The following is a 13,048-nucleotide window of genomic DNA, read 5'->3' as shown; positions in this document are numbered from 1 at the left end:
GTTTCTAATGAAATGTTCAAATGAAGTAAAATGGGTGACCCAAACCAGTAAGATTTAATTTAGTGGTAGTAATCATAACTTTAATCTTTCTAAAATTTTATTTAGGATGTTATAGAAAGGTATTTCTAAACCACAAGGTAATGAATTGTAGACAGACAGATTATCCATATAAGATACCCCAAAGACCCATCTTTAAGGTGAAATGTAGTCAGCCAATTTTTAGCCATTTAGAGATGTGGTGACAAAGATGATATAGATGATTAAAATAGACATATAATCCTCCCTAAATGCTTTTTGAGATTGATTTTAAAAAGAAATCTTTTCCCAGAACTTGTGATTGGTAAGTTGAATTAGGGGTAAGGAGATTTGAGCTTTAGCTTCATTTCTGCCCCATAGCACATTGCCGTGTGGGACTTTAGGTAAATCATATAGTCTTGTCTTATTATCAGTGTCCTCATCTCTAAATTGAGAGATTTGGAATAATTGCTCTAACATTTTATGATTTTAGAATTTTTCTTTTGTCCTGGCACCCTCTAGTGGATTGACTTATTAATGAACAGGATAAAAGAGAAAGGAGTAAAGAGCTAGATAATTTACAACCTAAATAATCTATTCCTGAAAAATAAATATTAGCTCTATATCTATTTTTAGGCTGAGTTAAAAGGAAAAAAAAAACAAACCTAGGATATAGTATGCGTTTCTTTTGTTTGTATGCGTATTATCTACACACCTTCAAATCACTAAAATTCAGCAGAGATGCTATTTGATTACAGATCTTTTCTTTATGAATTTGTAGAGGCTTTTTTTTTTTGTTGGGGGGTGGAGGGGCAGGACCTTTGAATTAAATTATTTTACATGAAATCATGTGAACTTCTTATACTTGTAGAAATGATTGTGAAGTACGATGCTAAAGCAAGTGTATTCTGGGTAGCATGTACATTTTTGAATTTATTATAGTTTCAATTTCACATGACAACATAGTTTATCAACTTTATACAGAGATTAAAATCAAAAGCAATTTATTTACTAATGACTTCCTTCTTTGTTGTTCAAGTGTTGTTCAGTGCTTTTCTTTCTCTTTTGAAATTCTCACAGAGGGTTGAAAATGGTGACTTCAATTGGATTGTTCCAGGAAAATTTTTAGCGTTTAGTGGACCACATCCCAAAAGCAAAATTGAAAATGGTATGTTTTTCTTTTTTTAAAAAAGTTATTTTCTCTTCTTGAATATTCCTACTTTGCTTTGGATATACCTTTACCTTTTTCTACTCTTCAGATCATGTGTATGATCTGATCCCTATCTATAAGTTTAAAGAGTTAACATTATTTAGTAATTCCTGACTAAAACATCTTAAATATTTTTATTACAGCAGTACTAATAGGTGGAGCTATAAACATGTTTTCAAGGGGCAGATTCATTAGGACTTAAGATATTTAGCTGATTATGGGTCTTTTAGTTATCACAAAAGAAGTGCCGTTTGCCCAGGTGCGAAAAGTTACAACTTACCGTGAGTTCTTATATTAGGGATTAGTTTTATTGGTCTAGCATTGAGATTAATCATATGAACTAGTCTCCTGCCAATAAATTGTGATTTGTTTCAATTTCTATAAGTTTTTCTAATCATTTCACACCTGACAATTCCCCTTCATGGACTGTGCCTCACTGTTATTTTTTTTAATACTAAGAGTAAATTGAGATAGAGCTTCAAAATTTTTTATTAAATTTATTAAAAGAACAAGACATTAGAAATTCTTATTTATAAATTTGCTAATGGGTTGGATTTTTTTTGTATGTGCTAGACATTAATTAGCCTATATTCTAGTTGACTCTTGAGCAGTCTCAAGGAGATACCTTTAGAGAGGCTATCTTTTAGGACAGCTCTTGGTTTTTGAACAGAATTATCTGTCTTGTTTAAAGAAAGTCTGTTCAGATATATAATTTCATTTTTTTTATTTTTTAAAAGTTATTTTTTTTTAGTTTACAACACTAAGTTCCAGAAGTTTTTGAGTTCCAGATTCCACCCTCCTGCCCAGGACAGCATGTGATCTGATATAGATTCTACATGTACCTTGACATTAAATTTATTTTCCCAACAATCAGGTTGTAAAGAAGAATTATAACCAATGAAATGAACCATGAGAAAGATGAAACAATACCAAAAATCAAAGCAAATAAAATTAAATTTAAAAAAGAGAGCAAATAGTTGGCTTCAATCTATATTCAGACTCCGTAATTTTTTTCTCTGGATGTGGATTGGCCTTTTCCTTCATGAGTATTTTGGAGCTGTCTTAGAGCCTTGCATTGTTGAGAAGAGCCAAGTCGATCAAAGTTAGTCATCACAGAAGCAGTGTGTCTGTGGTTGTGTACCATGTTCTCTTGGTTTTGCTCCCTTCGCTCATCATCAGATCATATAAGTTTCTCCAGGTTCTTATGAAGTCCATCTGCTCCTCATTTCTCATAGCACAATAGTATTCCATTACATTCATATACCACGGTTTGTTTAGCCATTCCCCAATTGATGGGCATCTCCTTGATTTCTAGTTCTTTGCCACCACAAAAAGAGCTGCTATAAACATTTTTGTACATACAGGTCCTTTTCCCCCTTGTATGATCTCTTTGGGATATAGCCTTAGAAGTGGTATTCCTGGGTCAAAGGGTATGCACATTTTTATAGCCCTTTGGGCATAGTTCCAAATTGCTCTCCAGAATGGTTGGATGAGTTCGCAGCTCTACCAACAATGCAGTAGTGTTCCAATTTTCCCACACCTTCTACAGCATTTATCATTTTCCTGTTTTGGCATGTTAGCCAGTCTGACAGGAGAGATGTGGTTTTGATTTGCGTTTCTCTAATCAATAGAGATTTTTTCATATGACTATAGATATCTTTAATTTTTTTTCTCTGAAAACTGCTTATTCATATCCTTTGACCATTTATCAATTGGGGAATGACTTGTATTCTTATAAATTTGACTCAAATCCCTGTATATTTTAGAGATGAGGCCTTTTTCAGAGATGCTGGTTGTAAAAATTCTTTCCCAATTTTCTGCCTCTAATTTCAATTTTAACATGCCCTTTTAGGCATGTTAACTTCCATATAGGTCTTCAGAAGGAATTTGGCTCCTTTTAGTTTTGCATATTTGGTAATGATATCTCTTATCAGAATTCACTTAAAAGTCAACAGATCCAGTCAGTGAGCTTATTAATTACCTACTATATGCCAGGCACTGTGCTAAGTAAACACTGGGAAATAAAATGTTTGCAGGTAATTTGGCACTGGAAAAGCCACTGTTTTTTTCTTGGTGCTTGTGGGTTAAAAGTTCTAGATGAGGTAGTAGGATGGAAAAAACACATTTTAATAGTTATCAGGATTTTGTGCTCTCTACCTCATAGCCAGGTAACTCTGGACAAATCTTTTAACTTCTGTGGGCCTCAGTTTCCCTATCTGTTAAATGTAATAATGATGTCTACCCAGTCTACCTTATGGGGTTGCTCTTAGGTTCATATGTGTCTGACATCAATTTTTAAGCTGTGAAAGGATATACAAATGCAAAGTATTATTGTTATTCAGTCTTTTCTTGTGTAACTGCAGAAATTATTTTATTCACTGAAATCACAACCCACAGGTATTTTTTATTGTATACTTCATGGTGCTTGATATGCTGTATTAGGCTCCTCAAGGTGCCCAAAGCTTATAATTAATTTCTTATTTAGACATAATGTGTTCACACTCTAGTTGCAGAAGGAAAATATTTCAGAGAAGAATTTCCATGGTGTCGGCCATTAAAAGAGGCCTAGTCATTTTCTGTAACTGACATAGCCATCTACCTCGTTGATATATTTATGTGTATGAGTTTTGCGCATTAATTATTAATAAGAAACTCTTACTTGATTTTTCCGTAGTCTCACATTCTTTGAATATATGCCGAAGAACAGAATTCCAAAGAGCCCTTTTAGAATGAACACGTTTCCTCATCTCTTGCTTACACATCAATATTTCAGGAACTCATGAATGCATCATCATGGATGCTCTTCTTTTGAAATTTGATTGTAGAATTTGTTTGTTCTTCTGAGTATGCCTTTCCATATTTTTATTTTTTAAAGGTATGTAGGTAGTGAATATTTTGTTATAAATTAAAACAGGTTGAAATTCTTTAGGATAGGGAAATGGAGAATTTTTAGAAACCTTATAAACAACTTGATGACATCCCACGGAGTTACAAAACTAGGCTTAGCATAATTCTATTCACACCTTTTCCAGCTCTGGGACTCTATTCTCAGCAGCTCATTTCTCTATAACCTTTTGTATATAAAATCTAATCTCATTCTTCTCATTCTTTGAACTTGGGTAGATAGCTTTTTATTGTACTAATTTTAAAAGATACACAAAAGTGGTAAAGACTATTGGTATTGGTAATCACACATGCACCTACACATCAACATCTGATTTAGGATTGACGCTGAGTCTGGGAAGAGTGGTTAAGTTGTGGATAAGTAGCTTTATGCCCCAAATTTCTGCTATTATTTTTCTTGCCCAAGGACCTTGGAGTGCCTTAGCCCGCTAAGGATAAAGTGTTTATATTATTATTGAATCTTTCTTCTTAAGGTATGTTTTCCTTAGGAAATTTAATTCAGAGTTCTTGGCAGGATAGAGGGATTTCTTCATCAAGAGCTATTTATACAAATGAAATGAAGGTTAGGTCAAAGTGATTTTTTTCCCTTTCCCTTTTTATCTGTCCACATTGGCTGCCATTATCCACTTCTGATGCTTCACAGAAATATGGCAGTAGGGTGTGTGGGAGAGAGAGGCAGAGAGATTGCTGGAATTGAAATCTGGAAAGCTGGCTTCTAGTCTTACTGTGGACACTGACTAGATGCATATTTATGGGCCAATCACTTAGCCCTTTTAGATCCTGCTCAGATCTTCGTAGTCTTTAAAAGGCTAATGATAATAGATTGTGAGCCCCTCCTCCAAGCAGGGATTGCCTTTCTTTGTATCTACTGAATGCCTAGCACATAGTAGGCTTAATAAGTTAACTTGCTGTACGTACTTCTTAAGATTGTTGTGAGGAAAACAATGTGCAAACTTTGAAATGCTATATAAATATGTTTTGATTATTCTAGTTGGGTGTCTCAGAATCAGAAAGAGAGGGATAACTTAGTGGGAAAAGTTAGTAAATGTCTCAGGAATACAGAAAAGGGACCCTCTGATTCTTCTTTAGGCTGCACTCCAGACTTCCTCTCCCATTCTTAAGCCTCACTGTGCCCCAGCTATTCATCCTGAAGCCATGGTCCAGCCTTGTTATCCACATTTTGGAAGCTCTCTCACTCTTTATCAACTCCCAGAGCCTCTATTTCGGGAGGCTGCCCTAGTCAGCCATGCCTCATATCTCTGCGGGCTGCACTCTGGACTTTCTGTATTATATGCTACTGTACCTTGGTCTCTCCCTGCCCTTCATGTCCCTTGCCTTTTCATCTTCCGGTTCTGTGTTTTCTTCCACCATTAGAATATGAGCTCCTTGAGGGGAATTATTCTCTACTTCTATTTTATATTCTCAGTGCTTAGCACAGTTCAAGGGAGATGTTATTTTTTTCTTGATTCTATGACAAAGTAGGTTGGCATCTTCTTTTTGGAAAAGTGTAGTGTTGGGACTCCATTGGGTGTCATTGTGGACACATGAAGGAGGTTTGTGAAGTACAGGTGGCAGAGGACGAGGAGATTTATCAAATGAATTACAAGTCTTCCTTCCTCCACTTTTTCCGACAAATGGATTTTTGTAAGATAAGCCTCCATAACTCTTTAAAAATTAGATTTTTACCATCATATATGTGCATATATCTTCCATATACATATATGTGAAACATTTATGCGGATTTTTATATTTTTATATCTGTGTAAATAGGTATCATTCCAAGTTATATCATGGAGGAGGACTAATCTGTACTTTATAGCACTGGTATCACACTCAGATAGAAATGGGGGTCACTAATCCTTACATAAAGTTACTCCTTTTCTTTCCACTTCTCTTTGAATCCCTGCTGGCTGCGTATTGACTTTGTTTTAAAATGTAATATCATCTCAGTTTTGTCGTATTTTTATTTATTTGGCTAAATATTTCCCAGTTACATTTTAATCTGGTTTGGGCTGCACTTGAGAGTGTTGGGAGCTGTGTTTGACACCTCTGTTTTATAGGAAAACAGCACGAACAAACTTTAGATCCTTCTAGGTTCTGTCAAATTCAACAAACGATACCTCAGGCAGCTCCTCCTAGCTCATGGGGAAGTCTTTGTCCTTAGAGTAAATCTGCTTTGCGGGGAGGGGCAAGATTAATACTTCATTTGGAAGCTCCTCTTTCTTCCCCCAGTCTCTGTGGCTCCAGTCTATACATCACAAGAACTACTTTGTCACTTTTTTATTTAGGAGGAGAGAAGATAATCAGATTTCTCCTTTTCCTAGCCACCACTTACTCTACCACCACACTCCCTTAATTAAGGGAAGAGCAAGCTCCTAAGACAACCCAGGAATTTTGAGTACTATATCTTCAGCTTGCCTTCTCTTCCTAGCATCTTAGCCCTTGTTTGAACAATTGCAGCAGCTTTCTGGTTGTCCTCCTTTCTCCGCTCCAGTCCATCCTCCCCTCAGCTACCAAGGTGAATTTCCTAAAGAGCAGGTCTGACCATGACAACCCCTCTACTCTGTCAACTTCGGTGGTTCCCTATCTCTCACCTTCAGGATCAAACAGAAAGTCCTCTGTCCTTTTAAAGCTCTTTACATCCTGTCCTCTTCTGACCTTTCTACTTGTCCCACATGTCTACCCCCTTCCCCCCACTGTGTTTTTGAGCCAGTTAAACTGGCTCACTCACCATATATTCTGAGCAAGCCTGTCTTCTGCCTCTGAGTTACTCTGGCTGCCTTTAAGACTCAGCTCAAAGCCCACCTTCTGTAGGACTCTTTTCCCAGCATCCCCTATTTGCTAGTGACATCTCCTCTGAGGTCACCTTATGTTTACACTGTGTATGTCTTGTTTGTCCCTAGTTATTTATGTGTTTCCCACATTTGAATGTAAGCGCCTTGAGGGGAGTGACTGTTTTTGTATTTTTTCCTTTTTTGGTATTCCTAGATCTTAGCACAGTGCCAGATTTGTAGAAAGTCCTTTAACAGAAGCATGTTGACTAATCCACTGCCAGAGGCCTCCACTTCATGGAGCAGTAGTAGATTCTGACTGTTTCCTCCTACCTAGGAAGAAAAGGGGTCATCCCCAATCCTCTTCCCATTTTCCTTCCAGGCCTTTATCTCAATAATGGAATAGTTCTCTATTTGTTACCTCAAAAAAAAAGAGGGGAAAAGAGCAGGTAGAGAATCAACTCTCTTCCCCATTTAGGAGTCTTATCTCTTTCTGTGGGTGGTGGATTGTAGAAAAGCAGCTGTGTGGCTGAAGTCAAGGGCTGGGACCTGACTGATGCTTCTTTTCTGGGGAAAGGGTAACTCTCACTGAGCCCCAGTTACACAACAGCTGAATGGAATTAGGAGGTGGGAAGGGGAAAGGGAGGAATTTAGTTTTGAATCTATATTGTTTACATTTATTTTTAGCAAGATTTGAGATTTCATAGGTTACAATTTAAAGACAAAATGAGGTGGTGGTAGTTTATACAGGGTTTGGATTAATGCAGGCACAGAAATCCTTTTTTATGGGAGGGGCAGGAAAAATCATATGGCCTGAATTAACGGATTGTTGGGGCAAGTCGTAATGCTGATGGCTCTGTTGATAGGAGGCTTTTAGCTACTGACAAAGCAAAGCCCCTTCTTCACCACCCTGTGAAGTGAGAGCTGGAGTCTGTAACTGGTCTGTGGCTCAGGCACAGCCCTTAGGCAGCCAGACTGCTGGAAACGATGCACCTTGCCCAGCCTTGCTTCACTCTCACCCCACCAGCAGCTGTAGACCGCCTTCTCTCTGCTCAGGCACCTGAGGACAGGCACATCCAGCCCCGGGAGGAGGTATCAGCACCCTGTGGCTCACCAGCTGGATACACTGACATAGATAGCCCTTGGCTGGAGTATGAGAGCATGCATGAGTGCCATCTACTGGCAACTTGAGATGAGTGCAGGCTGGCTGGCTGGGTGTTCCAGCAAGGCATTGCGATAATCCTGCTGGGTTGGGAAGGTGGATGCTTAATACTGATTCTTGAAAAAATCTCCCGTGCCAAAAATCAGCGGAAACAAATGCGAACCCATAGTATACTTAGCTAGTTATAGAAATGTAACAGGACAGTTTAGGTCACAACAGTTCTATGGACTATAAACCTACTTTAAGTACTTGGGTTCACAATATCACAAGATTAGATACATGGATGATACTGTAGGTATCATTTATATTGGCCAAAGACATTCCAGGAGCCAAGTAGTAGAAGTGGGATTTGAGTCGTGGTCTCCTGTTATATCTAACACTCTTACCACTATGCTTCTCCAATTCTTTTATGTTTGAAATCTTAACCTGCCTGAGAACTCTGGAATGACATGTTTTCACAGAATCTAAGTTGGCAGGCTTTTGAAAGACCTGCCTGTTCCTCAAAGATGATCTCTAGATTTATAGATTTAGGACTGGAAAAAGGACCTTAGAGATCATCTGGTCCAATTCCCCTTTTTCACACATGAGTGCACTGAGACCAGAATTTGCACCCAGATCCACTGTTCTTTTCTACTATATCATGCTGCCTTTTCTGGAATAGAAACTGGGGGGGGGGGTGGGCAGGTGGGTGGGTGGCTAAAAGCAGACAACTCTAGGATTTATGGCTTATTTTGCTTTTAAACAAAGCTAGCTTAATCATAAAGGACCTTCATTTCCAGTGCATTCATTAATTCTCAGTAGCAAATATTTGGAAACATGTACATTGAGAAACATCTATGGTGCAGTAGAGAGAGAAGTGGCTTTGGAGCAAGGCAGACCTAGGTTCAGGTTATATTTCCTGACTAAGGTGCTTGTTTTAGTCTCTTTTGACCTTACAATGACATTTTGATTTATGTTGTTTAAAATTCTTTATGAAATTATTGTATGCTTTGTTGTAATTCTGTATGCTTTTTTCCATCCACTTTCTACTTTTTTTTGGCATCAAGAACTTATTTAACTATATCAGGATGGAATTATTTTAAGTGTATACTCTTATCTTTTTCTCATTTCTGTTGTTTCGTCTTTTTATTAATTTTGACCTTTGCTCTGACTTGTCCGAATCTACATAGGCAGCTGTTTCAGGAATGACTCTCCCATAAGTGAAAGGTCATTTCTCGCCTGCTCAAATAGAATCAGTTTTATTTTTGTGTGGCATGCTATTCAGTATAAAGAATTGGAATCACAATGTTGAGTGCTGATGTTATTCTTGAAGAAAATGTACATGACGTCTAGGTGTTGAATCTTCTGTGTTGTGTACTAATTTTGACGTCATAGTCATCCTTTTTGCTGACCTTACCTATTCCATCTTTGCTTTGAAGTCACTGAGTATCAGTATGTATGTTGATTTAATTTGAGGGATCTTATTGAGTTCTTCATAGACTTTCTCTACCTCTTCATCTTCTGTAACAGATGTTGATACATAAGCTGCAGTCATTTTTATGGTGGTCTTTTTGCAAATACTTTTCATGAGCACTGCAAATAAGAGATGACCAAACGTCCCATGAAATGATGTTTCTTGTTGCCTTTGGATGTACGATAAAACCAACTCTGCCAAGTCCTTAATTTGCCTCTGCAAGGAGAACCTGTGAGTCTTCCTTCCATTTAGCTGCAAATATATTTTGTGTTTTGGTTTTGTTTCTATTGAATATCAAGATTGATTTGATTAAGTTCCGAGGGTACTGAAATAACTGGAGGATATGACTGCTGAACTGCTGGTGGTGATCATGGAAGGTGAAAAAAGCCCCGTAGGCTTGGAAAAAGGGAAATATTGTCCCCATTTTTTTCTGAAGGGAAGGGAAAAGAACCAACGTGCAAACTATAGACCACAATGAGCAAAAATGTAGGTGACATTTTCAAAGGGGTAGTTTGTGAGCATTTAGAAAGGAAAGAGCTGAGCCCTGAAAGCCAGTCTGGCATAGAATTTTGACAGGTTAACCTTTTTCTTTTCTCTTCTTTTCTTTTTTCTTTTCTTCTCTTCTCTTCCCTTTTCTTTTCTTTTTTTAAAATATAACTAGACTGGCAGAGCAGAGAAATTCTATAGAGAAAAAATACGTATAGATTTCAAAGTCTCCCATGTTATTTTTTTTGTGTACAAGATGAAGTGATGTTGGCAGCCAGGTGATACAGTGTATAGAGCACTGGACCTGGAATCAGGAATACATGAGTTCAAATCCAGCCTTAGGTACTTAGCAGCTATGAGATCTTGGGCAAGTCACTTAACCTCTGCCTGCCTTATTTTCCTCATCTTAAAAATGGGTTTAATAGTAAGCACCCAGTAAGCATAGAGAAGTTATGATGACGAATGAGATAATATTTGGAATGTGTTTTACAAACCTTAAAGTGCTGTAATATAAATTCTATTATTATTACTGTTGTTGTTTTGTGGTTGTTGCATAACAGTATGGTTAGGTGAATTTCAAAACTTGGTTAGTTAATTCAGTCAACAGGCCCCTAATAAATGCTAGGTATTGTGCCGATTACTGGAAGCACAAAGGTAGAATGAAATAGTGGCCAGACCTGAAGAGTGATAATAATAGTAATAAATGATTTTTATACGTTATCCACTTTAGATTGCATCACTTTGAGGTTCTCCGTGTTTTTTTTTACATGCATTATCGTATTTGATCCTTGCAAGATTCTGGGAGAGAGATACTGTAGCTACTGTTGTCCCTATTTTTACAAATGAGTTAAGATCCCCAACTAGTAAGGGCAGATGTAGGCTTTAGATCCAGATCTTTCCTGACTCCACATCCATCCATTCTCTTTTCACTGTATCACATGGCTTCTCATTGTTAGGACTTGATTTAATGGGGCGCAAAACTTCCTAAGAGAACCAATCTAAAAGTGTGGAGGTTAGTGTGGAGGCTTTGACTTACTTGGGATTGAATAGGGCAGGTATAGATTTAAAGTTTAAAAAGGAAGGCATCTGCTTTCTCAGTCCTTGCTATGCCATCCAAAAGCGCTGTTACATTACATATTTGCTTTAACATTTCAGTTATCTGTGATTTCATTGTTGGGAGCACACTTTCCACCAGCACAGAGATGGTCTGTAAGGGTTGCTGTGGTTGAAAAATTCAACCTGTGGTCAGTCTGATAAAGGCCACTGTGAACCTAGCTAGGCTGGTCCTTGAGTGATACATATGCCCTTTGATGCAATTCGCATAGCCTTCACCACTCTGTAGGACCAACTGTATATTCAGGTAATGAAAGCTAATTAATATTGGAATAGACAAAGTGTCCTGCAGTGCGTCTTTATGGTTTGTATAGTCATCAAGAGATATTGGAATGTCTTTATTGGAGATTGTATATGCATATAAACAGACACACCCATTTTTATGTTCCTCATGGAAAATACCTGATAACAATATGTCGCTTATCTGATCCTGGAAGTTCCAAATGAAGTACGTATTTTTTAGTGGATCTCAGTGTTCAGTTGAGAAGCTTTAGGAAGAAGTGCTGTACTGGGTTATACCTATGGACCATCTGTCATACTTTTCTTTCTTTGACTCTGGCACAGAGGCCAGTTTTATGGGACTGTGTATGTGTCTTCCACAATGCAAATCTTAAAAAATTCAGGGATGTATCCCACACTTCTTAGTTTTCCTATTCTTCTGTATCTGGTATCTAGGATTCCATGCAGTCCTCTTGAAAGAAATAGAAAGAAAAAAAGGAATGATTTCATTGTGATATAGTATAAAGAAGTACCATATTTGCCCATCATTTGATATTTAGAGTAGCAATGCTAGAAATGTGGTGCATATGTATTCTGTGTGCTACAGAGGTTGTTTATGAAAAAAATTAATCTGATTCATTTTTGATCAAGGAATTTTTGGCATATCAGGGAAATTTTTTTTAAATTGAATTGACAGCCTCTGAAGTGTTCTCTGTAATATTAAATTTATAACTGTATGTGGGCTTAGCTGTCAGGTAGTTAACTTTCTTGAATTAAGAATTTATAATTTCTGACTTTTAAATCATTATGTATAACTTCAGAATACTGGAATATATGTTTACTTATTAAATTCAAAAGGCATGTTAACTTTAATGTCATATGGCAGGTAGAATCCTTTAAGGGACAAGGTTTAGAAACTGAGAGATGAGCTTTTCTGTGTTAGAGAGATATTCAATACTTCATTCGTTAAACTAGCACGTATTTGGCATCTCTTGTACCTATAGTACTTGGGTTATGCCCATAGTATAATTAAATCTGGTCTGTTGAACTGCTTTATAATGGGGGCAGGCATCCGTACAGTTACATTGATATCTTTGTTGAAGATATTTATGAATGTCTTCCTTCCCCTATCTAATTGATATCTTTTTCATTGTGTCATACGTAGGCTTCACTTCCGCACACTGTGAATGTCTGGAAATAATTTGGGTAATGGGGAAAGTAGGCAAAATAAATCTGGTGTTTCCTAAATAGCAGTGTATATTTTTTCTAAATTTGTGCATAAATTACTGTGCCTGGCATTGACAGATGTAAACCAACTCTAGATTGTCTGCTTTGTGGATTCTCTCTACCCAATTTTAAATTCTGGTCTGTCTTCTTTGGCTTGCTCCCTGACTGTCTACTCTGTTGCCAAGTACATGTGTACTCAGGGAATGAAAGTTAATTAATATTGGCATAGACAAAGTGTAATTAGGAAGATGCATATGCTGCTTCTGTGGGAGAGCCAGAACAAAGATATAATGCATTCCAAAGCCAAACATAAAGACACTTTGTTGTATTGGCACTACCTCTCCTGTGCTTTCAGTACAAATAATTAAAAGTTGGCCAACAATTTAACCAACTCCAGTGAAAATAGAAAGGGAGTGATTTAAGATGATAAATCATTTCAGTTATGAGCCTGAAGTGAGCATGAATTAGGCAAAATCTCAAATCTGGAG

At 37.2% G+C, this 13,048-nt stretch overlaps 1 protein-coding gene across 5 annotated transcripts in view; it reads left to right on the top strand.

The window, feature by feature from the left end:
* CDC14A (cell division cycle 14A) overlaps positions 1 to 13,048 on the top strand; it is a 245,106-nt gene that overhangs the window by 151,900 nt on the left and 80,158 nt on the right. For all 5 annotated transcript variants that reach the window (XM_036768493.1, XM_036768495.1, XM_036768494.1 and 2 more), the window contains exon 8: positions 1,096 to 1,183. In XM_036768493.1, coding sequence (XP_036624388.1) covers positions 1,096 to 1,183 — 88 coding nt within the window. The remainder of the gene's footprint in view (positions 1 to 1,095; positions 1,184 to 13,048) is intronic.

This window comes from Trichosurus vulpecula, chromosome 7 (assembly GCF_011100635.1).
Source record: "Trichosurus vulpecula isolate mTriVul1 chromosome 7, mTriVul1.pri, whole genome shotgun sequence".
Taxonomy (NCBI): Eukaryota; Metazoa; Chordata; class Mammalia; order Diprotodontia; family Phalangeridae; genus Trichosurus; species Trichosurus vulpecula.
Note: the sequence above shows the minus strand (reverse complement) of the source record. Positions and strands in the feature narration are given on the sequence as shown.